Genomic DNA, 27,026 nt, shown 5'->3' on the forward strand with positions numbered 1-27,026 from the left:
AACCTAAAGTCAACTATGTTAAAAACCGGATTGAACCTCTATTTTCTACTAACCCCAGGCAGTGGCACAAATCTTTAAAAAGAATAACTAGGAAGATTCAAAGTGACGACCTTCTTTTTTTATAAAGACGACGGAAATAAGCTCTCAGCTGAGGAGGTTAAAATGTTTTTCAGCTCAATTTGTAACTCCCACCCTGGCCCATCCAAAAGTGAACTTGCTAGAATTCTTGAACCGTGTCCACCAAGCCAGACCCCAACGCTTGAAGAATACTCAGTCTACAAAGAACTGCTCAAACTCAAACCCAACTCTACCAACTACCCCGATGAACTACCTGTAAAACTAATTCGTAAATATGCCATTTTTCTCGCTAGACCATTTTGCCACATCCTGAATTCTAGCTTTGCTAAAGGAGTATTTCCTCCTGTTTGGAAAACTGCATATGTGAGGATTATACCCAAAACTAAACATCCTAAGTCTCCAGAAGAACTTAGGCTTATATCTCTCACCCCTGCCTTCGCAAAGATGTTTGAGGCATTCATTGCTCAAGCAACACTCAGTGAGATTTCCACAAGCATCGATAAATACCAGTACGGGGATCTCAGAGGCGGCAATACCATAATTTATCTAGTCCGCCTGCATGATACTTTAGTAAAATGGCTTGACCAAAAAGATACTATCGTTGATCTTGCCATGGTGGATTTTCGCAAGGCTTTCGACCTAATCTCTCACCCTATTGCTCTAATGAACCTAAAACTAACAGTTCAGTTAATCGCTGAATTCCTGTCTAATAGAACACAATGTGTGTTTCCTCAATTTGAGGGTGTTACTCTGTCCCCTTCTCGTAAAATTACGTGTGGTACCCCTCAAGGCACCAGATTAGCTGGGTTGATATTTGTGGTTGTGATAAATTTTGTGCTGAGGAACTATGACCAAAGATATAAATTTGTCGATGACCTTTCAGTTTTACTTAATTATGAAGCTACAAATCGAATGCTACCTCTTGTTTCTCCCGTAGCCTGATAGAAATGCTGAATAAGGAGGTTCAGCAAGCTAATCTAACCATAAACTCCACCAAATCAAAAGTTATTCGGTTTAACCCTCTAAAGCGTGATTTTGATGTTCCAAACTCTCTGTTTCCCCTGTCCAACAGTGTCAAATTACTAGGTGTAATATTATCATCGGACTGTAAACTCAACAACCATGTCGAATCAGCTGCATCGAAGGCATACAGTGCCCTTCAAACCATTATTACAATGAAACGTTTTGCTTTTTCCAGAGACCAGTTATAAACTGCCAAAGTGACCTATGTCCGCCCCCACCTAGAATAGGCCTGTCCAGCGTGGGGTCCTGCAGTGCAAAATTCACCATCCTTATCTGAAATGCTGGAAAATGTACAAAAATGCACAGTTAAAGTGATTCTTGACAGGAACTACATCAACCACGAGGAAGGACTTAGAACAATTGACCTACCATCGTTGTCCGAAAGAATAGATAAATTGATAATGAATTTTGGTATATTCCTATTAAACAAACAACACCATAGATTCATACTACCCCCTGATGCCCCTATCAATATGAAGACACGGACCCAACATAAACTGTTACCACCAATGTGTCGCACTCGAAGGCATGAAGATTCTTTCGTGCCGTTTTTACCAAAATATATAACAAGAGCTGATATTTTTACCCTTTGTTTTTGTTTGTTTGGTTTTTTTTTGTTTTTTTGTTTGTTTGTTTTTATTTGAGTTTGTAAAAATCTGTGTAATTTATCAAGTGCTACGAAACAGATTTATGAATAAAACTGTACCTACCTACCTACGTACCTAAACATGTTCCTTGGGTTAAACGCACTTTTGACGAATATGGTAACTCCTGACGTTCAAGCAAATGACAACTGACACCCAAAAAGAGTGATTTTCACTCTTCCGTATCCCCTCTGAGGTAAAAAAGAGCACATATTTTTCATTTTTTTTCTTTTTATTTACAACACCGATAGCAATTACATGACTTTAGGTAGCTACTTAACATGATCAAATTTAATATTGAATATATTTCTGTTTATTTTCTGTTTTCAAATTTTAGGGTAGAAAACAATTAAAAAAAAACACGATAAAAATAAAAAAAACAATCATTTGCATTTGAGGTATGGCGGGCAAAAATAAAAAAAAGGACTAGAACCTTATTAAGGGTTGTATTTTTGACATTTTTCATTTTTTTCATACAAAACTAGAAGCAAAACGAACGCTTCCATTTCAGTATAATGACACAGAAAGAAGATCACTAATGGTAAAAACAGAAGGTTTCCAAGGTTCCTTAGCTTTCTGCCTTTTAATCTTTCTTTTAAAAGAAAATGTAAATCAACAGACCCAAAATATTTTACTGTAAAACTAACTTCCCCCTAGCTTCATTCATGAATAGGGAGCATTCTCAACTAAGCAAAGAAAAATACAATTACACTAGACAAAGATGCTCAAGAACCCAGTATATTAAATAGAAATTAAAAGACGCTATTTAAATCCAAGCTGTCAGAAGGGGTTATGTGTAATATCTCATGAGTGTGTAGGAGCATAAGGTTGAATGTTTCAGGAAATATTGAGGGAGAAGTTGAGTTTAATCAACAAACACCTTCTTTATCCAGGTTTTGTCAAAAGAGCGTATCTATAATCTCAGGATCAACTAACACTATCATGTTTAAAATTTCAGGGAATGCTGATGGGGATGTTAAACAAAATCTTAAGATAATATGTCTATTTAACTGTCGAAAGGGCGTAAAAGCTTACCCTAAGAAAGGGTCATAAAAAGTTTTTACTGATTTGCCTGAAACCTATACTCTTAAGCCTAGTCCTCAAAGCTACACCGAAATAGAATTTGGCGGCGGTGGACGCAATTAAGCGCGACTGCGGTGCACTGTAGAAAACTGATCGTTGGCGCGCCATCAATTGAATCTTAACTTTTCCCGAACATTCCCTTCATCCAACTGATCAACAGTGAGACCTTAATATACCTGAAAATTGAATTAATCTGACAAAATAGGGAATTTAACATTTAGCTTAAATTAAACTATAAAATTTGAATTAAAATTAATTTACTTACCCATATATATATATATATATATATATATATATATATATATATATATATATATATATATATATATATATACACCCATCAAAACAAAGCAGCCTCAAGAGAAACCTCAAGGGAATCTGATGTGTATATCTTACTCCGGATCTAGGCGTCCCCCCGTAACCCCCTCCCCAACTTGCCTAAACGCCATTTGTTCAAATTTCCCCAAGCACCTTAGGCATTCTGTTCAAAATAGTGTAAAGGTCAAATAGCCATACCTTCGGGTTTAACAGGCCCAAGTTGCCCATTGCTTAGATATAAAGTTTTTAAGGGACAGGTGGCCGTGTAAACTTTGGAGGGGGGCAGATACCTAAAAAAGCCCATTTCACTGGCAAAATATCCTAACTCTCATTGAACTTTCGGGTAAACACATGGAGGTAGAAATTGATATTTAACCCCTCTTGATTTCTGAGAATATTCCTGGTCTACACTGCGTTAATGAAACTGGTAGAAAAAAAAAATTGTGGTAGAATTCGATTTGCCATTCAAAACTTTTCCTAAGTATAATATTCTTACTGTAAAAACAGCAGCCCCTCCCATCTGCCCGTCTTAATGAGACAAAATTAAGCAGTAGATTAGATTGTAATTCAGGGAATAGTTGATTAAAACGGAAGGAACCCCAAAACATGATTCATAAAATATTGTATATAATAGCCAAAAGTAAACTTGGTTATTATTTACAGATTGTTTTCTTCTGAAGTTTTTTATTATTTTCAAACTTATTTTTTTCTTTTACAAACAGATGTTCTTTATTTCTTACTCTGCAAGCTGATATTTGTGTTTGAAGATTGATCAAACTGTTTGTGGTAATGAACTCGACCCAACACGAACCAAAACACTAAAAAAGAGCAACTAAAGAACAAAAAAGAGTTGTTTTCGTTTTTGATATTCTTTTTTTTACCAGGCGATATATCTCTTCTGAAATATCTCGTCTCACAAGATGTATGTATCTCTTCTCTGCTGCAAAAAGAGATGCATCTCTTCTCACGCTGCTGCTTTTTAAAACTTGTTCAAACTAAAAACTCAGTGAATTTCATTGTTGCCATGTGAAAATTTACTTTTAAGTCATTGTTATCCCTTGTCCTCGTAGGCAAGTTTTTAGTTACTCCACTTCTCTCCAACTGAAAGTGAATATTTGTCAAAATCTTGCACAAATAGCCAAATTCTCATAAAACTGTTTATTCGTCAGTTGAAAGAATCTTAAAAGGGCCGGCCACACTACAATGTAGCAGCAATTCTCTGTTTATTTTGGGATGAGGTTAGGGCAAAACTAACATCACAGCTTCATAATGCATGTGACTGCCAATTTGCCAATCAATATTGTTCTCCCAGAAAATCAAATTATGCTTTTTATAGCTGTAGTATAGTGATCAATGAGATCAAGCATGCAGTTGGCTATGCATGATTTTTACAATACCAATAGCATGGGAGTGTACAACTCCATCCATAAAGTAACAGTAGCAGGGGTGTAATTTGCTATGGGACAAAGTGGACAACTGTCCCCTCCAGACCTCAGTTTGCCCCTCCCCCTCGCCCTCAGTTTGCCCCTCAGTTGAAATTTTGTTTCAGGCAAAAATCTTGTCAAAACTTAGATAAGCCTGCCTAATTCAAGCATCCAAAGGAAAAGGCCATTTTTCTTTAGTATATCTTTGCTTTTATGGTAAAAAAGGGTTCATTTTCAATTTTTACTGTCATTTTTACTTGATTTGGGAAAATCGAGTTAATAAACTTATTAACTGAAGATTTTGTAAGAATTGACTTAGTCAAGATAAGTTTTATTTTTTCAGTTTTATTAAGTTTTTTTTTACGATTAGCACACAAAGCTATAATTTTCTCATATATATATATATATATATATATATATATATATATATATATATATATATATATATATATATATATATATATATATATATATATATATATATATATATATATATATATATATATCCAAACAGAGATTATTGAAATATTGATCGTTTTTTCTGCGTTACGAAAAGTATTGGATTCATAAAACTTTACAGTTCCATTAATTCTAGTTAAACAAATAGAAAAGGTTTTTCAATTTAAACAAGGAGCAAGTTTAAAACTTAAAATAAATATAAATTACTCTGTATATAAGGGGGACAGTACCCTTTTCAACACTTTGTTCATTAAACAAAAGTTTGTTAGTGCTTTGAAAAATCTTTTTTTTTTCAATTACATTTTTTCTTATTAATGTGGAAAAAAGCCAGGCTTCACAGTAAAGGGTAGCGAGCTAAGGAGCAGACAGCCCCCTTCATACAAAAGAATATTCTGTTCAAATAGGTTCCAAATCTGTTCCTTACTTTCAGTTGAAAAACTCTTTTATTTAATTTCTGATTATGTTACTACTAAAGAATTTCGGTTGGATGAGAAGGAATGTTATTGTTTGTATCGATGGAAATTCTGTGACACTTTTGATCTTCTATATAATTGAAGCCATCACAACTTCTACAATGGGATTTTCTTATCGATAAATACATTACATACATTCGTTTAAATACACTGAAGTACTTCATGTAAATAGAAAAAAAAATTATTACCATTTAAAATTGCTGAAAAATAAGTTCCTACAGTACTTACCACCCCAAAAAAATTTCCCTACGGTGCTGATGATGACCTGCCTTGCCTTTTCCACCTATTTGCTTTTAAATATGGGAATGTAACATATTAGCTGTATAGAGAAATGTTTTAATTAATTCCTACTCCCCCTGCCTCTTTCAAAATTTATCTTAAGCCTCAAGAAGAGTAAGCAGTTTGTCAATTAAAATGTACTTTTATAGGAATCTATTAGGCTACACTTGGTGATCTGTAATTGCACATCAGCTATAATGAAGGGGGTAAGTCATTATTTAGGTGGGGATAGGCTACGTCTTTAATGAAATAACGTTGCCTAATTTTACTACAAATAAAGCGAATCAACTTGGTTGAATTCAGTACTGCAACCGTTTGGCATTACTTCTTTTGCAAAAGGGAAGTCTAAAATATAGTTATTGATACTTTTAAATCAATTAACTTCTCAGAATTTTAAATTGATTGCAAATTCGTTCTCTTCGGGGTAAAGTCGCAGTTTAGTGCCCTAAACCACCTAAACTGTCACCCAACCACCACTGCTATTTTGGTGTCTGGCCCCCTCTGGAAAATTTTCTGCCGGCGCCCTTGATTATCTTGTCAAAACTTTTGCCATACCCCAGAGAAGCAACTTTTCAAAAAATAATTAAGTAATATTTTCTTGTCAAAACTGAAGTGTGTTGCGTCATCACACATATGACTTCCGGTTTATTTTGTTTTGTATAAATATGTTATTTTTAATTTTAATGCTGTATTATTTCTGCTGATGATGATCGCTGTATATATGACTTTTGTATCCATTTTTACTTTCTAATAAATGGACTCATCCTTATTTGAAAGTTTATTTGTTAGTAGCCTACCACATTGATAAATACGTACTAAATGGTAGTTAAGAGTTACTATTCATTCTTACTAGAGATTTAACCAGTAGAAAAAAGCCACAGCAGAAATACTTCCTACTAAAGCAGCTACAAGAAAAAATGAATTGACTCTTTCCTCGGTCTCATTATTTACATTTGACGAGCTAGTTGACTGGTTAAGTAATTCGGACTTATTCAATAGATTATCCCTGCTGTTTAAATTACCTCTCTCGGTCTTTATTAACTTTGTGTTTTCTTTATTTCTGGCTTCGCTTAATGTACTTTCACTGTCATCTTTCGCATGTTTCTCTTCAACTTCAATTTTACTTTCTTGTTTAATTTTTGCCTTTCTTTTTTCTTCCTCTGTCTCATTTTTAACTGGTTCTGGGTTTTCTTTCCCTTGTTCTTTAGTATTGCTCATTTCCTTGGTCTCGATGTTTTCATTTGACAAGATGGTTGGCTGATTAAGTAATTCAGACTTATCCATTGTATTGTCCCTACTGTTTGAATTACTTTCCTCGGTCTTTATCAACTTTGCATTTCCTTTACTGTTGGCTTCGCTTATTGTAATTTCACTGTCATCTTTCGCCTGTTTCTCTTCGGTCTCAACTTTGTTGTCTTGTTTAACTTTTTCCTTGCTTTGTTCTTCCTCTGTCTCATTTTTTATTGGTTTTGGGTTTTCTTCCCCTTGTTCTTCAGTTTCGCTCGTATCATCTTTACTTCCTTCGTTTTTGTCACTCTTTACGAGCTCAAGACTTCCTTCTCCATTCTTGTAAGGAAACATGTGCTTCTTGACTGTGGCTTCTTGCTTGATGTCTTTCAACAGTATTTCATAATCTTCTTCTTGCTTATGCTCTTCTTCCTCCATAGTCGTTGATGAGCCGTATGACGACAGTGACAAGTTGTCATTTTCAGGTGTTTCTTCTGCATTACATTCAAGTTTCTCTACCTTAATGTGAAGTTTGGCGACAAGTGATTGTGATCGGATCTTTTTTATATCAATGATGAATTCACCTGCTTTTAATTCTCCTTTTTTAATTACAATGCCTCCATTGCCAACTCGCTTACCTCTGTTTATTAGTCCTACCATCTTTCTTTGCTCTTTCATTCGAAACTTTATCTCAAGCAATTCATTTTCGTTCACTGTGAAATTAACAGAATAATTCCAGAAGGGAATTAGGCCGCCCTCCACTTTTTCAGTGGAGTAATTCTTACCGTTGCATGAAATTTTAACATAAAGCGTAGGGTTCGGGTTTCTTTCAAAAACATTCTGATCTAAATCAGAATATAATACAGTTAATCGAATAAGCACCATTTGAAACTTTTAAAAGATTTTATCTAAAAGATAAAATCGTTGCTTCAATAGTATTCACCTCTCTCTATGTTAAACTGAATTTAAAAAAAAATTATGCATAGTAAATATTTTTTGTTGCGTATCGATTTATCTTTAAGCTCCAAGATTATTTTTGCGATTATTTTAAAACAAACAAATATTAAATTGTGTTGCTTAAAAGAACCAAGGCTCTATTAGAGGCAGGTTCTAATAGCCACAAATTATGATTCTTCATGAAGGTCTAACATGGCTATGATGTATTGGTTATGATCAGATTATCGTCAGAAACATACTAAGATTTTTGTCTGAGTATATTATTAGTATATTTGATACGTAATATGAGCCTAATGGAGACAAACTGTTGCTCTGATATGGTGTATGTGCTGATTATTGATTGTGTGTGTGCTGATTGTTGCTGATTGTGAGCCAGATATGGCTCTAGCCTTGATTTAACCTCCATCACCCTTAATCCGTACTTTAGTATCATTCCATTCTTGATTATAAATCGCTAAAGATGACTTTTATGTTTATTTTTGTTTGAATCAAGAGGGTCCCATAGCTAATGTTCTGTAGTAACTGTTGATTTTTAGTGTATTATTGTATTTAACTTTTTATTATGTTTGGATATGACCAATGATCTGACATCATTTTTAGGGGGTTTTGGGCTTTTTTTACTATAGGATGTGTTCGTCTCTCACTAGGTTGCAGCTATTGCTGCGACCATGATTTCAAACGTAATCACACACAGGAGAAAGCCTGTGGCTTTTTTGAAGTTGGAAGAGTAAAAGACGAACCACAAGAAACCAGGCAGTGAAATTAGTCGAATATGGCGTCATACCCCAGAGAAGCAAATTTTCCAAATGAAAACACAGATTTTCAAAACGTTTGGATTTTTTCAAACTAAAAAAGAGCAAAAATTAACATGAGCAGGGCTGACAATCGCCATGCCTTGTCAAGACCAGGATATAATTTGCATATAATTGAAAAACAAAAGCAAACGACCGTGGATTGTCAGTTATATACAAATATACTGATATTCACTCCTTAAAGTTTTGATAATTTTTTATTTATTATAGTAAAAACATTTTAAATGTATGTTATTTTCAGTAAAGTGCAAATTATGTTCTGGTCTTGAGAAGGCATGGTGGTTGTCAGCCCATCTCAAGTTAATTTTTGCTCGTTTTGAGTTCGACTCAGTAATTCAGTAATCGACTCACTGTAATTTCTATTTGTTTTTGGTTTCATTTATTTATTGATGGCGATTTGTGGTAGTTTTACACTTGGAAGATTATTGGAATTTCTTTCTGCTCATTTTTCGCTTAATTGAGCTCTTTACTTTTCTTTGAAAAACTTGCTTTATAGAAAGTTTTTTTTTTAAATAATTTCTATTCGTTTTTATTGATATAGTCTTACCTTGGAAAAAAATAATATTTTGTACATTTTCGTTCTCTCGATAAAAATCCACAGTTTGGCTTGCTATTTGTAAGTTGGAGAAACCTTTTCAACAATTTTTAATCCTGACACAAATTGTATTGTTCTATTTAATTTTATACCTCCTCAAGTTGACCTGAAAAATACAACTTAATATCATTCCAAAGCATTCTGTCTAGGCTCTTTGACAACTTGAATACACTTACACTCTTTTAATTTATTTAAATTGGAAGTGCAGAAATAGAAATAGTAGTAGCCCCATAAGCTTCAAGTTCTTACCCCCAGTCCTTCTCGAAATATTGCTGAGGTGTCTCATTGGCAACCATACACTCAGTATCTTTTGATTTAGTTTTAAAGCATAATGGGTCAATTGCATAAATATGAGAGATTGAGATACCCAATATACCTAGAGACATAGCTACTGGACCGTTCTACTATGCAGAACCTTAATAACTGTCTCAAAATTTTGACTGGATGTGTGTTGGAAAATGAATGGGCTTGAGAGAAGGGCTGCTTGCCCTCCAATCTTGTTTTAATCTTAAAAGGAGCACTAGAACTTTTAATTTTGAATCAAACTAGCTCCTTTAAAAGTTTCAATGATATTTCTAGTTTCTATAGAGTAGCGCTGCTTATGATATTGCTTAAATATCCTTTTGAAACCTGCATACATATAGTTTTTTCGTTTAGTTGAAGCTCTCCATATACGTTCCCTAAAAAAATTACCATAATACCCATAGCGTCATGAGTTACAGTAACTGTAGTGGTAGTATCAATGGTATAGACATTTTACCTTCTGGCTAGTTAAAATTCGCCACAACTTAACCTTAAAGGTCTAACTTAATAAAGTAAGCCGTTCTTCTGATATTGCTTTGTCACCATTTTGAAAATTCACATGCTCATAGTTTGTTTTGAAGTTCAAATTCCGCCTAAAATTCCCTTAAAAGCTTCACCGTTATGCTCTTAACTAGAATAGAAATAATAGTTGTGGTAGCAGTACTAGCAGTAGACGCATAGCACCTTTGGTTTCTTAAACACCCCCTTCAACACACGCTGAAAGTTTAAACTTAATAGCATCAGCCGTTCTTGAAGCATTTTTGATACGCCCTCTTGACAACCTGTGTTGGCATAGTGTGTTTCGATTTAGTTCCATACAGTTTCAATATATCCCAAATTTTTCACCTTAATACCTTTAGTTTTAATAGCTGTAGTAGTAGCAGTAGAATTAACAGTAGTAGCCTTAGCTTTAGTTGCAGTAGTAGTAGTAGAAGTAGTAATTGACTTGACTTGCTTTATTTACTAATAATTACAAAATAAATTATATACAAGCAACCGCCCGGAGAAGGCTCAAAAAGCCTGAAGAAAGACGGCTGCAATCCTCTAATTCTCAACCTCTCAAAATTCTAATTCTCAAAAAAAAAGACCTGAAAAAAGACCTGAACACTCTCTCTCAATTTAAACAATAATACCACAAACTATGAAGAAAAGAAAAAAAAAATTAAGACATTATTATAGTAGCAGTAGAAGTAGTATGAGTAAAAGCAGTAGCATTAGGATGCAAATATATTATTTTGGTTAGTTCAACATCACCCACAACAAGCCTTGTTAGTTTCAACTTCACACGCGAAACTGTCCCAAAGATATTGCTGTTAGGCCCTTTTGTCAACCTGCAGTAGTAGCGTGCACATATTGCCTTTTCGTCAGATGATCTTCCCCTTTAGGCATTCTCTGAAAGTTCAAACTTAATACCCAAATAAATTTTTGAGATACACTTTTTTGCAATGTAAATACATATATCGTCTTTCAATTCAGTTCAAATTTCGCCTCATATTGTAAATGGAGTAGTGTGGTAGTAGTAGTGGTGGTAATTGTAGTAGCAGTGGTGACATGCAAATATTGCCTTTTTGATCATCTCTCTTGTCATTTCCTGAAAGTTCCAAATTAATATGCTCAGTCATTCCTGAGTTACACCCTTTTGACAATCCATATACACATAACATGTTTTGATTTAGTTCAACGCTCTACTCAACATTCAGTGAAAGGCTCAGCTAAATGCCCTTCCTCTTTTTGGGATGTAAAGTTCAAATACATACCTTTCTCAATAACATACGCTACATGTAAACAATGAACGAATTGCCCTGAGGAACATGGGGAGGTTGACATCCCCAAAGACATAATTACTGGATCTTTCAACGATACTGAACAATTGACTTACTTGACTTACTTTGAATTATCGCTCTTGCTCAGCAGGGTTACCAGTGTAGAGGGAACTAGTTGAAAGCGCTGTCAGTCTTCTCCAAGCAGCCCTGTCCAGGTCGAGGGATATGCCATCATTAGAGTCGATTTTGCGGTTGAAGAGGCGTTGATTTATAGCATCAGCCCATCTGGTGCGCAGCCTCCCTCGAGGAAGTTTCCAGTCAATCGAGGGATTGAAGTCCGATATGATCCTTGCAGGGGTAATTGGCGGGATGCAGAGTAAGTGGCCGTACAATCTTAGAGAACGAGCTTCTACATAGGTGGAGAGGCTCACCAACTTGAAGGTCCTCAAGATCTCAGTATTGCGGATCTTGTCATATCATTTGAAGCCTTCAACTCGACGCAGGTGTATAGTTTGAAAAGCATCGACCTTTCTTAGCTATGTCTGGGTTATCGGCCATTTTTCAGAAGAGTACAGCATGATGCTTGAGACTGTGGCGTTGTAGATACGGGCTTTTGTAACACGACTAATTTGCGGTTTGTCGAAGACTGCTCTCAGGAGCCGTCCGAATACAGAGTTTGCCTTGGCTAATCTGGATGAGATTTCGGCGTCAAGTGTGCCATTTGATGATATAATTGATCCGATATAGGTGAACTGCCTTACCACGTCAACAGCTTGGCCGTTGATCACAACAGTTAAGGGTGACACTGATGCGGTCTTTTCTATGGGCATGATCTTTGTTTTCTTCCAGTTGATTTGCAGCCCAACTGCGGAGGCAGTGGAGGAGATAGTATCAATTACAGACTTAAGTCGGTCGATATTTTCGCTGAGGACGGCTACATTGTGGGCAAAGTCAACATCAGACAAATTCCTCCCGGACTTTGTCTGATATATATATATATATTTGTATATATATATATATATATATATATATATATATATATATATATATATATATATATATATATATATATATATATATATATATATATATATATATATATATATATATATATATATATATATATATATATATATATATATATATATATATATATATATATATATATATATATATATATATATATATATATATATATATATATATATATATATATATATATATATATATATATATATATATATATATATATATATATATATATATATATATATATATATATATATATATATATATATATATATATATATATATATATATATATATTATATATAAATAATCAAACGTGATAAGATGTGATATTCGACAACCTGGACCATCAGTTGGGACAACACCAATACGGACAGCTAAAGCAAAGGCCATTGCTAAATTGTCTGAAGCAATCAAAATCCAAATACATGTCAAAAATGAAAAAGACGAGCCAAGACACGGACGGTTGGAAGATATGTGAAAAAGACAACTAGAGCGTGTTAAAAATGAATAGCAAAGACACACGCGGTTAGAAGACATACGATACCGAACAAGAGAGGGAGTCCAAAATGAAAATGAAGAGCAGCAAGTCAATGAAAATCAACCTGTACAGCGAGAATCAAAACGTGTCATAATTGTTCGGCGATTTGTGTTTCATAATGACAAAAGACAAACCAAGGCAAAAGTTAAAAGTCCAATAAATAAAAATAAAATTTTACAAAGGCACCACTTCTATTTTAAGGTTCAATTGGACGTCATGACACCAAGAAAAGACACAAATTACCTGCGTTTAGAAGACAAGCGACTGTGAGAATCTATATATAGAAGTCTGCCGCGTGCCCCATACCTTTGTTAAAAAAAACAAAGATTCGGCTATTTCAAAAATTTTGAAATAGCCATTAAGTTAAAATTGTTCAAAAGTCAGATAAGAAAAGTCAGGTGTCGACACAACCCCCCAGGACCCCGGGGCAGGCGTTGTCAGTTATGCACTGGGGCATGGTTCTCATGAAAGGGATTCTCGTATAAACTTCAGAGAGGGCTCATTTGATTGGAAATTGAAAGTTCGATTTCACTTTTTAATAGTCAAAAGAGATCCGAGGGCAACTAGCCCCTACCCCCACCTTCTTTTTCCAAACGCATCTGATGAAAATTTTGAGATAGACATTTTGTTAAAAATAGTTCAAATGTCTGATAAGAAAAACTCCGGTGTCAATACAACCTCCCAGGGCCCGGGAGAAGGCGTTCTAAGTTATGCCCTAAAGGCATGTATGGTTCTTATGAAAGGGATACTCGTTTAAACTTCATAGAGGGTTCATCTGATTGGAAAATGAAAGTTCTAGTTCACTTTAAAGAGTCAAGAGATTTAAGGGCAACTAGCCCCCCCCCCATGCCTTTTTTCCTCAAACCCATCAGCTACAAATGTTGAGATAGCCAGTTGTTTTAAAAATCGTTCAAAAATTAGATAACAAAAATTCCGGAGTCAACACAACCCCCAGGGCCCGGGGGAGGGGGAGGGGTTGTAAGTGTTGTCCTGGGGGCGTATATAGTTCTTATGAAAGGGATGCTTGTATAAGCTTCAGAGAGGGCTGATTTGATTCGAAATTGAAAGTTCTAGTTCACTTTTTAAGAGTCATAAGATATCCAAGGGCAACTAGCCCCCCCCCCCACACTCTCTTTTTTCCCAAAGTCCATCTGAAAAAATTTTTAAATAGCCATTTCATTAAAAATAGTTCAAAGGTCAGACAAGAAAAACTCCTGTGTCGACGCACCCCCCCCCCCAGGGCCTGGCGGTCGGCGTTGTAAGTAATGCTCTGGGGGCATATATAGTTCTTATGGAAGGAATGCTCGTATAAACTTCGAAGAGGGTTCATTTGACTGGAAATTGAATGTTTTCGTTCATTTTTTTTGAGTCAAAAGAAATCAGAGGGCAATTTGCCCCCCCCCCCCCCCTCCACGCCCTAAATGCAGCAGATAACAATTTTGAGATAGACATTTTGTTAAAAGCAGTTCAAAGTTAAGATAACAAAAACTCTGGTGTTAACACAGCCCCCCAGGGCTCGGGAGTAGGCGCTGTAAGCTATGCCCTGGGGGCATATATGGTTGTTATGGGAAGGATACTCGTATAAACTTCATAGAGGACTCATTTGATTGGAAACTGGAAGTTGTAATTCACTTTTTAAAAGTCCAAATTGATGGGAGGGCAGCTAGCTTCCCCCAAACTCCCTTTATTTTTTCCCAGAGGCACTTCATATAGAAGGGGTTGTTGTATAAACTTCAAAGGGGGCTCATTCGATTGGAAATCGAGTTCTAGTGCCTTTTTCAAGAGTAAAAAGTGAATATAGGGCAAATACCCCCCCCCAAGCCCTTTTTCCCAAAATACATCTGATAAAATGAGATAGGTAGCCATTTGATGTATTTGAGGTAGCCATTTTGTTTAAAAAAAAACTTCAAAGATCATATAACAAAAACTCCCTTACACATGGCCATTTTGTTAAAAAATAGATCAAAGGTTAGATAGGAAAAACTCCTGTGTCGACGCAACCCCCACGGCCCGGGGCAGGCGTTGTAAGTATTGCTCTGGGGGCATATATGGTTCTTATGGAAGGTATGCTCGTATAAACTTCGGAGAGGGCTCATTTGATTTGAAACTGAACCTTCTAATTCACTTTTAAAGAGGCAACAGATAACGGAGGGCAACTAGCCCCCCCCCCCAACCCTGCCCATTTTTCCTCAAACCCATCTGATAAGAACTTTGAGATAGCCATTTTTTTAAAATAGTTCAAAGATCATAAAAGGAAAACTCCGGGGTCGACACAGCACCCCAGGACCCGCAGGCAGGCGTTATAAGTAAAGTTCTGGGGGCATATATAGTTCTTATGGAAGGGATGCTCGTATAAACTTCGGAGAGGGCTCATATGATTGGAAATTGAAAGTTCTCGTTCACTTTTTAAGAGTCAAAAGAGATCGGAGGGTAACTACCCTCCCTCCCATCTCCACGCCCTATTTTCCTCAAACCCATCCAATAAGAGCTTTGAGAGCCATTTTCTTCAAAATGGTTCAAAGATCATATAACAAAATTCCGGCGTGAACACAATCCTTCAAGCCCCGGGGTAGGCGCTGTAAGTTATTCCTGCGGGCATACATAGCTGTTATGGAAGTGATTCTTAAATAAACTTCAAAGGGAGCTCATTTGATTGGAAATTGAAAGTTTTAGTTCAATCTTTAAAAGTCAAAGAGATCAGAGGGCAAATATTTCCCCAAGCCCCTTTTCCCCCAAATGCATCCGATAAAAATTTTGAGATAGCCATTTTGTTAAAAACGGTTCAAAGGTCAGATAAAAAAATTCGGTGTCGACACAACCACCCAGGGCCCGGGGGCAGGCGTTGCAAGTTATGCCCCGGGGACATATATGTTTCTTATGGAAGGGATGCTTGAGTAAACCTCAGAGAGGGCTGATTTGAATTGAAATTGAAAGTTCTAGTTGAATTTTTAAGAGTCAAAGAGATTTAAGGGCCCCTAGCCCCCCCACGCCCTTTTTGCCCAAACCCATCCGATACAAATTTTGAGATAGCCGTTTTTTTTGACATTTTAAAGGTCAGATAACAAACACTCTGGTGTCGACACAACCGCCGAGGGCCCGGGGGACAGGCATTGTAAGCTATTTCCTGGGGCCATATATGTTCATTGAACAATATCAAGAGCACACAAACAGAGAGAGAGATTCTTAGATTATGCGCAAGTTTATAACACCTTTCAGAGCTTTTCTCTGTGGGCCATCAATGAGTGGGAAGACAACACTTTTGATGAAAATAATTCAGAATCGTCGAGAAATGTTGTTGTCAGCGGATAATCAACACAAAACGTCAATCAAAAACATATACTATTGTTTTAGTGTTTGGCAAGAGTCATATGATCAGATAAGGCCAATTGAACCTCAAGTTAAATTCATCAAGGGATTGAATTCTGTATTCATTTCTTTGAAACCAAATTCTTGGCTAATTATTGATGATTTGGCTGAATCGATACTAAAATGGTCTGAGGAAATGATTCAATTGTTCACAGTACGTTCTCATCATGAAAATATTCCCGTAACCATTGTCCCCCACAATCTCTTTCATCAAAGTAAATGTATGTGAACTCTTGCATGGAATTATCCTCATTACATTGTGTACAAAGGTGTGCGTGACTTAAGTTCCCTTATAACTTTAAACAAATAAATTTATCCGGATCAGCCTACATTCCTGCTTTCAGCTTACAATCAGGCAACAAGCAAACCATATGGATACATTGTAGTTGACCTTAATCAAAATACACCTGATATTTTTGATCGTGAAATAACTGTATATCTGCCGGTGGGTAATAGGAAAAATACTAGTTGAAACTATGACGCTTGAAGAAGTTACATTACAATAGATACTTGTTCTCTGTCTTGAGCAGTTCAAAACCACGTCTTAGGAAGGCCATACTGAACAATGTAGATCGAGAATTTATTGAACTCATTTCCGAACTGTGTTTAAACTTAACTGAAGGCAATGTTAAACTATCTAATGCTATTAAGAAGCAGACTAGAGAACTGAAATCCATTGTTTGTGCACTGTCCAAGAGAAAAACCAGTCAAAAACGGAAAATAAAAAGATTTAGTTCAGGCGGGGGAAGGTTTTTTCAGTTTTATTGCCAAAAATTGCCGGTCTTGTTAGCAATCGTCTTCTTCCATCATCGTCATAAGAAAATATAGCTATAGCATATAAATTGACTCAAATTGAAAAAGTATTTAAACTCGAACGCAGAATGGTAAGAAAAAGTTGCTAGTTCGCTGGCTTGGGTACAACTCTGAATTTGATTCTTGGAGAGGTGTTGAAGACGTACAAAATGCCCAATGATTTCTATGTGGCATTTGTATCCAATATTTCCGAACCTCTCTATGACTATTTGAATAAAACAAGTGACTTTTGGACTAAATTTTCCCCTGCCATTAAATTTGAAGGTAGATATGAAGTTGCTCCCGTCGATTGTATTATCAAGAATACATATGACATTCTACGAAAGGATACCCCATACGAGATTAAAATAAGACTCTTTGACTTCGGTGATGAAGGTAGGGTGGCAAATTTGGACCCTGTTGGTTATTCTATTGCTACCATACCCTATAGGGAATACAATAATATGCATTAGCTGGGTCAGGTTACCAACAAAAATTGGAAGTAGAAAAAAGGGTGGTTTCACTTTCAACTGTTCAACAGAACAAAGGAGAATTTATATTACGAATATAATTGAGAATGAAAGAATTTCCCTCAAGGAGAAATTCCGTGAGGTTCTCGGTTTTAAAGATCGTATTATTAAAGCAGAAAATTTCAGCAGAAAGGAACATGTTATCTATGAAGACTATGCACCTAGTTCCTCCTCGGACAGCTGTATATTTACCGTCAAAATTAGGTTATTAAAATGTTCCACTTCTGCGTGTTCCAGAGAGAAGATATAAAACAATATTCACCACAACAATATAATGAATCTCCAGTATGTTCCCGTAAACACTTCGTATTTGTAATTTTACCAGTTAATATCAAGAAGTGAATTTGGTGATTAATACAGCTAAAACGAAGGATGAGTCCGTCATTACATGTCATTTTCGATTCGTTTCTTAAGATGAAAATAAGGAAAATGCTGTCTGTCTTTCTCGACTTTGATTGTTATGTTGCTACTCTGAGTCCTCGTCAAATAGGTCATGGGTTGGACTATTACAAGGGTCGAACTACAATCTCTGGCAATGGTCTTGGTATTTGCTTTGCTAGGCTATTTCGTTCTGCCCTACCCCTTGCCAGAAAATATATTGTACCGGCTGCAACAAATGTTGCTACCTCAGCACTACAGGACTGGAGCTCCGGTAAATATTTCAACAAGAGTATTAATGAAAATATCAGATCTTCAGCAAGACCTGCTGGCGAACAATGACAATCTCAGTAAAAGGGGAAGGGATTAAAATGGGTACATGGTCGCCATTCACTCATCAGTCTCTACCCAGGTGGGAAGCGAAAGACATCAACAACGACTTGGAAGAAAAAAAAGAAGAGCAATAAGAGGAAAAAGATAGTTAGATCAAAGAAAGATTTTTTCTCTTAAGGTGACCTATCTCCCACACAAAGAATCACATCCATCTATCGCCTCGTCATTGAATCTATTCAATACTGAAAATGTTGATGTCAGTGTTGGGTAGTATGAACAATTTCATCCTCAACAACCCCTGTTGGATAATATACCCTTTAAGGTGTTTTCCAAAGAAGATTATTTTATTGATTTATCATCAAAATTTATTGATTTAAATGTTTTGGGGAAGAAAAAGTCATAAAATACAATTCCCATTGCTAGCGATGGCCTGTCCTATGAAAACTGTATCCTACAAAACTTGTTCAAACAAATTAATGTATTCATTAATGGAACATTGGTTAGCACTAGCAATAATTTATCAAACTATGCAATCTACATACAATTTATGTTGATGACTCCAATGTCATACAAGGAGTTGAGAGGACGGGCACTGGGTTATGAATTTAGATCAAACCTTGATATTGACGGTGAGTTATCTGTTGTAGTGACCAAAGAGTATCATTTAGTTGGAACATTAAATCATGAAATATTTAATATATCGCAATGGTTGCCTACCAACGTTAAGATTTACAAAAAATTACAACTAGCTCCAGCCAGTTTCATTTTGAGAAAAACACTTGTTGCAGCACCTGATGCAAATGTCAATCTTACTTCAGCAATTCTTCACATTCGAAATTACAACAGGTTATGAGCTCTGTTGCATTGGTAGTAGAAAAACTGAGAGCCAATAGTAGCAACATCAAATTCTTGTTCCCCGTATGATCACTAATCAACGTCACGCTGCCACCGGTGCTCGTAGTTATACCGATTCATCATTTATCAATTGATAAATCCCCCCAAAACTCGCCTTGGCCCTTGTGGAGACTCCCAATGCCATTGGATCCTGGAACGTATCCTCCCACGATTTTAATCTTTTTGGCTTATCCTGTCTTGGGTGCAAGGTGATTGGAATTCTCTTTGCACATTTTATCATTTGATAAAAAATCTGACAAATCTCTCTAAGAATTGATTATTTAATCACTTGACCAAAATTTACAACTTTTTGATTATGAATAAACAAATTCAATGTTTTCAAAACATCATAGTTCAATTGCTTAGGATTAGTCAGGCAGTCAAGATATGAATGTTGTCAGAAGTGGGACTGTAACTTTAGAGTGCATATTTGCTGGGGCTTTGACTGAAAATACCACGTTAATAGCACTGAGTCAATTTGAAACCTATTGGGGGATCACTCCCGACGGTAGTGTTCTACTAGACCTAGCACCATGAACACAAATCAGATAATTGATGTTTTTAACATGGACTCGTTCATGTCCCAATACAAATCCTATTGCATACCCTCGGATTTCCTTATAAAAATTCAAAGTGATAACCGTATCATTATCATTGTTAATAGCAGTAAATTTATTTATTGTTCTCGTGAAAAAACATTCGGATAGACTTTAGAATCAACATGGAATCTTTAGGTAGTGTTCAATAGTAAATCCACAATATAATTTTGATTTATTTTGATAAGTATGTTAGTAAATTGAATGAATGCATTTGACTCACAACGTAAAAGGCTCATACAATAATTCAAAGATGGAGATTCGTTTTTCATTATATTGTCAAGCATTCTCTGAGAGAATATTTTCTTCTGCACTGATAACTTTTGAACTGGTCATTTAGATTCAAACATATTTCCAAAGTCACGAAATTCCACATGATTTTTTCTCAAATCCATCCATTTGTGATTTTTGTTCTTGACACTCACACTATCACATATAAACTAGCTCATAGAACTTTTTTTCTTCTATTTTTGAGCACGTTCTCATCGCCTATTGTATTCCTAGGCAGAGGAGGACTAAACAATGAACTAAAAATACCTATACAAAATAAAAATCAATAAACATTTATATTCTCAGAAAATGAAATGATAAAATAATACATTTTCATTCTTTTCTCAAAAGATGCCATAAGCCATTTCCTTCTTTTTACATCATGATGACCATTAATGTTAGTTGTATTCTTAGTATATGCATAAAGTTCACTATAGTTGAAAAGCAGGATAGTTCTTTAAACTTGAGTTTACTCAAATATATAATGTAACTACCAAACATACCATCCCATTCAAATGTTAGCCGACAATCCTTTTGCAATTTCCACAGCTACATTGGGGACTCTCGTCTTCATAACATTATTTTCAACTTCTTCAACTTGCAATAGTGTAAAACCACTGATTTTTAATAATAGAAGGTTTTTCGAACTTTAATCAATGTAATTTAGCCAAGTGTCAATTTGGAACTGCGATAGCGACTCCCTATCAAGTTTTTTTATATTCATACTTAAGACCAAAGAAAATCAGTCATGTAAGAGTTCAGTGCCTTAAGAGTGTCCTAGGTTCAAGAGTGCTATATCGTTGCACAATAAACGCTCAAAATCAGAGAAATCGGCTTAACAAGAGTTTACACGAGTGCCTTAGGGAGTAGCCGTGATAAAGTTCGTTACACCTCAATAGGGGATGGTCTTGACAAGGGACGAGCTACTTAATCTCTTTGAAAAGGTGTAGAGTTTTCACAGAAGTATTACCTACATGCGAGGGGGTACTTACTCTCTTTGACAAGGTGTAGACTTGGTTATGCAAGAGTTCACAAGAGTCCCTTAGAGTATAGCCCTGATAAAGTTCGTTCAACCTCAGAAGTGCCCTAGGGGGATGGCCTTGATAAAGTTGACAGCCTAGACCATCAGTTGCGACAATACCAATAAGGGCAGCTAAAGAAAAGACCATTGCTAGAGTATTTGAAGTAATCAAAATCCAAAAACGTGTTAAACGTGGTTAGGAGATAAACAAAAACGAGAATTAGAGCGTGTCGAAAATGAAAATGAATATCAGACACACGCGGTTAGAAGAACAGTGGGTCCTAATCTTCGTTAGTAACAACGTGTGGCACAAAACCAAGTACACACGTACAAAGATGCCATAAACTCAATAAATGTTACACGTAAGTCTTTAGGGCCCTTCAACGTTGCTTGTATTCACTGCAGAACCCTCCATTTTCCGGAGGAAAGAGTAGCAAACAAAGTTAATTCGTTTTGAGATTGCTGCTGGCATGGTCGCATTGCAATGTCACCACCTTTATTTCCAAATGAATTGGTTTACCTTTTTTTAGGACGTCACTCGCTCTCTGAAGAGTTTCACAAATGTATTCGAAACTTGAACTCGTGTCCGTAACTTACAACCTTAGCCCCGAGGGCTCTTGGGGGTTATCATGCTCAAAAACATAATTTCTGAACCCTTCAACTATGTTCAACAAAATTGCTGTATCAAAATGTTGATCGGAAGTGTTTGGGGAAAGGATTGGTATGGGGGAGGCATTCGCCCTCTGATCACTTTTGACTATTAATAAGGGCACTAGCCCTCTCAATTCCCAATTGAATGAAGTTCCTACGATAACGCTGGCTCAAAATTTCGATTGGATGTATTTGGGAAAATGGTAGGCTTGAGAGGGGCGTTAGTTGCCCTCCAATCACTTTCGACTGTTAATTAGGGCACTAGCACTTTCATTTTCCAATCGAATGAACCCTTTTTGAAGTTTCTATGACAGCGTTTTCTGTAAAACCTGATTTGCCCCAGGGCATAACTTACGACCCTTGGTCTGAGGGCTTTTGGGGGAGTGTCATCCTCAAAGACATAATTTCCGGACTTTTCAACTACGTTGAACAAAATGGCTATCTTATAATTTTTATTGGATGTTTTTTTGGGAAATGGTGGGCGTGGGAGGGATGTTAGTTTTCCTCCAAAAACTTTTGACTATTAAAAAGGGCACTAGCCCTTCGAAGTTTTCGAAGTTTCTATTACAACGCTCTATAAAAATCCTTATATGCCCCTGGGCATAGCTTAAAACCCTTGCCCTGAGGGGTGTGGGGGGGGGCGTGGATCATCCTCAAAGACATAAATCCAGAACTTTCAACTACGTTGAAAAAAATGGCTATCTCAAAATTTTGATTGGATGTGTTTGGGGAAATGGTGGGTGTGAGAGGGAGGTTAGTTGCCCTCCAATCAGTTTCGACTATAAAAAAAGGCTCTAGCCCTTGTATAGCCCTTTTGTATATATATTTACCGAAGGTCCTATCCCTTCCACGGTATACTAGATAAATATATTAAAGTGATTATAGGTATGTACGAGAATAACATTGCTGTAGTTAAGGTAGGAAATGAGGTAAGTAGCTGGTTTCGCATTAAATCATCTATCCCCGTTTATATGGATCATTTTGATGGACTTCGTCCTAAGGAGCAAAGCAAAGGCAATGGGAGAACAAGGAATCAAATGGGGAAATAAAACCTTCCTAGATTTAGAATATGCCGATGATTTAAGCATTATAGACGAAAATGTAGGCAAAATAAATGAACTTTCAAGGATTTTGCGAGTTCAGGATGCAAGAAGAGGTTTGAATATTATCGTTAAGAAGACTAAGTCGTTAAAACTAGGAATAAGAGAAAGTGAAGAGGTGGTGTTGGATAACGAGAGGATCAATCAAGTAGAGTTTCACTTACCTAGGTAGCATAATTAGTATAGACGGTGGGTGCGGTGAAGATGTTAAAAGATGAACAGCCAAGGTCCGGGGTGTTTGGTGTTGCAGTGAGTAGTTAGTAGCAGTAGTAGTAGAAGTAGATGCATAGTACATTGTCATTTGGAAGTAATATTCTTATGTATCATAGGCAGCGTTCTGAGTAAATAGTGAAGTAGGCTCTGAGTATTATTTTTGATTAACAATCTATAAGTTTAGTATATATAATACATTTTTTAGCTAAATACTAGATACGGGTAAAATCCTTCGGCTTTTTCTTAATTTTAATATAGTAAAGGACAAACCCAAGGGAATCAGACTATTTTGTTATATTTGTTTATATAATTCTCATCACTATGATAACCCTCCTTGATCTTCTGCATTTCTCTGCCGAATTTTGCGTCTATATAGCACTGGTCTGTTTAATATCTTTGCTTCTCTGTCAACTGTCACTTTCTTAAAATATGGATCACAAGGCAGCTTAGTTACCATCCTTATGTTGCTCGAGTAACGTTCCTTTTAGGGGCCTTTTAATTTTTTTAAATCTGTTTTTCAGAGTTCTAGAATGCTATATTGACTTTTGCTATAGCACTGTTTTCTTGCAGTAGATACTTCAGTTGCCTGGCTCTGATACTGTTCTCGATTTTTTTTTTTCTATTTAGCTGGCTCCCTTGACACCATTATGTTTCTACTAAGTGTTATTACTAACTACCAGATTTAACTGTTAAGGCTACTTGACCTATCAGCGTTTTATATTGACATATATCGTCATTCCAACCGACGTCATCACCTAGTTTTACAGTAGCGTCATTTAGAGTTGTACTTTACGATTGTGACGGCATTCATCATCTTTTATCATCATCTTTTACATAAAAATCAGTTTTTGTCAAAAATTGTATTTTATTTTCAAAAATTATTAGTTAATTAAAAAGCACTAGATATAGCATTTTCCTATTAAATGAGCCTTCAAACAGCTCTCTATGATATTCTAGTTTCCCGCTAGCAGTGATGGAAAACAAAATGAAAAAACAAGGACACAACATTGCTACCCATGCATAAAAGTGATTTTCCTTGTTGTTAAAGTTAGAGCGCTGCTGTAAATTTCTTGCATATGTAAATTTCTTCAAAATACCATTTTTAAGGGGTTTCAGGCTATTTTTCAAACTTCCTAAAAATAAGTTTTCAAAATAATATTTCGAAGTTAAGACAAATCAAGAACATAGTTACTATTCCCGAATCAGCTACAAATGGCAATTTTTTTTATCCCCAGCCAGTTTTTTTAATATATTTTTAATTTTTGGCCACAATGGGCGGTGGTTCATTCTTTACTAAATAGGACCAGCCTAAATTAACAGCACGCTGAACACTATAAATCGGTCACCCAGTTCAATTTAACGGTATGCTGAACACTCAATGTCAAAGTTGTAAATGAATTTTTTTAGGAATGAATTTTTTTGAGAGAGTAATACTGACAAAAAATATTCAAACAGACAAAAAAAATAAACATGCCTGTGAAGGTTAAATGAAAATAGTAAAGGTAGTTTTGCGAAGGATAGCTGAAGGATTTGCTCATTGATTCATTAGGAATTGCCTTTCACTACCATTTAATTCAATTGGCATTAAAATTAATTAGCATTTTAAGTTGGGTCACTAGTGGCTCATTAAGGTCTAATAGAATATGCTTTAGATCTGAAACAAAAAACATGTCCAATAATCCTAACGTCTCCCCAAGTCACCCAGTGAACATTAGCGATTTTTTTTTTTTTTTAATAGTTAAGATACCGTGCTGCATTGAATTTAGCACAACTAGATAAACATCATTTCGTTGTTAGCTGATGATAGACATCAACTAGATATACAGGTCTAGCTAGACTTGTTTTACAATAAGGCAGCAAATTAGGTCTGTCTAATGATTATCCACTGTCGGAGACCTCAAGTACGAGCTATATTTGAATAGAAAGTTTTTTTCGAGAAAAAAATCTCACAGATGGATTGTTTCAAGAATCAGGAGAACTTATTCGATTTCATTCCTTTCAATTCTCGTGATTCCAATTTATTGTCCTATCCCTAAAGTAAGTAATTAGATGAACGACGCTTCTTGACTACTAAGATCCCTGCGTCATCCCTGCAGTGTAGGGCCGGTCTACGGCCGGTCTCGATCTCTGGGTCCCATATTACCAAACTAAGGGCAAACCAAGTCCTATCCCTATTCTAATGGAAATTCAAATATCAAATTTATTTGGCCGTATCTTGGATGACTTGAGAATAATAACAAAATTTAAAATGAGAAAAAAAATTGATGCATAAAAGCAAAGAAAAAAAAACTATTTATCACGCAGTAGTTTAACCTACACAACCAATGGTTTAATTACTGGCAGATTAGGGCCAAACAATATGAAATCAAGACATTAATGATAGAAGTGGGCCAAAAAAATAGCGATGGGATTATTAAGGAAATTTTCCTTCGAAAGTAATAAAATACTTACTTTTACAACAGGATATATACTAAGGTAGTCCAAACCCTGTATTTGATGAGGCTCCAACGAGTGAGGACATTTCATAAGCCGAAATGCTTGTACTAAAGCTTCAGTTAGGGCTCTAAAACAATACAAAAAATTCAGTTTATGAACTGACATGTAAGTAAAATAAAATCTCCAGTTTGTTAACTACTATGTAAATCTGGCAAATAAAATGAGATAATCTACACACATTACAAACATGGGCAGAAACAGAGGCGGTTTTACGGGGCAGAGGGGGCCCTTGGCCCGGAAGCCGAAATTTTCGAGGTGCAAATTACAAATAAATAATTAACACTTATCATCATTTTATAATTTTTGAAATTTATCTTTATTAAAATAAAGAAAAGGGCGCAGTATGCAGTAAGTATAAGGAAATTGAAAGTGAAATTTTAATTTTTCACATATCTTTTCCCATATAAAGTAAGAAAAGTCAAATTTAGGTAAATGAAAAATTTTGTTACTAAATGGAAATTGCGTTAAAATTTGGCGAACAATTTTGGGATACAGGGGGCGGGGCGCTAATCAAGATTTTGATCCAGGCACAAGAGGCCAGAACCTTCTCCGGTTGGAAACAATTAATCTAATTTAGCCAATTAACATAGAGGAACAAACTTGTAAAAGCGATCTTATTAGCTCAGTTAAAAAATTGCAAGGCAGCGAAATCAAAATAAAATGAAACAAAGGAGCAATGTAAATCTTTCTTAGAATTGCTTGGTTCAACCGGTTCAAATTATTAGGTCCAAATTACTAGGTTCAATCGGTACAACCACGAAAAGAAGAACAATCAAAAAGTTCGGTGTAACGAACTGTAAGTAAGGAGCGATGTGGCTCAATAGTAATAGAAACTCTAAGAAACAGATAACAATGGATACATCAAAAGAATCGAATTTAGGTGCTCATTCAAAATATATAAAATTCATCAAGTTTAATGTTAACCATCAAAAGTTACGAACCTGAGAAAATTTGCCTAATTTTAGATAAATGGGCGAAACACCCCTAAAACACTAATGATAAGCATATCAGAGAACCGTAATCTAGCGGTTTCAATCTTCGATATACAAAAAATGTGGAATTTTACATTTTTTGCCAGAAACAAGATCACGGATGCGTGTTTATTTGTTTTTTGTTTGTTCGTTTTTCCCAGGGGGTGATCGTATCGAACCAGCGATCCTACAATATCAAGAGAGGGATCATTTTATCAGAAATCAAAAGTTCGATTGCCCTTTTTAAGCTACCAAAATATTAGAAGGCAGCTATCTCCCCTCCCATGCCCTTTTTTAGAACTCCTTTCCCCCTTTTTCCTCCCTCCTCAATACCTCACTTCTTAAGCTAAAATTTTTGTTTAGAACTTTTCAAACTTCAGCGTAAAGCGTGACGTATTGAGGGGGGG

The 27,026-nt window shown here is 35.8% G+C and overlaps 1 protein-coding gene across 1 annotated transcript in view; it reads right to left on the reverse strand.

The window, feature by feature from the left end:
- Positions 1-27,026, reverse strand: part of LOC148952450 (coiled-coil domain-containing protein 93-like) — a 253,210-nt gene that overhangs the window by 83,155 nt on the left and 143,029 nt on the right. Inside the window, exon 4 of the mRNA XM_089089885.1 lies at positions 25,604-25,715. Within this exon, the coding sequence (XP_088946011.1) occupies positions 25,604-25,715 (112 nt within the window). The remainder of the gene's footprint in view (positions 1-25,603; positions 25,716-27,026) is intronic.

The sequence above is a fragment of the Artemia sp. Qi Xiang Cuo genome, chromosome 5 (genome assembly GCF_049724085.1).
Source record: "Artemia sp. Qi Xiang Cuo chromosome 5, ASM4972408v1, whole genome shotgun sequence".
In the NCBI taxonomy this organism is placed as follows: domain Eukaryota; kingdom Metazoa; phylum Arthropoda; class Branchiopoda; order Anostraca; family Artemiidae; genus Artemia; species Artemia sp. Qi Xiang Cuo.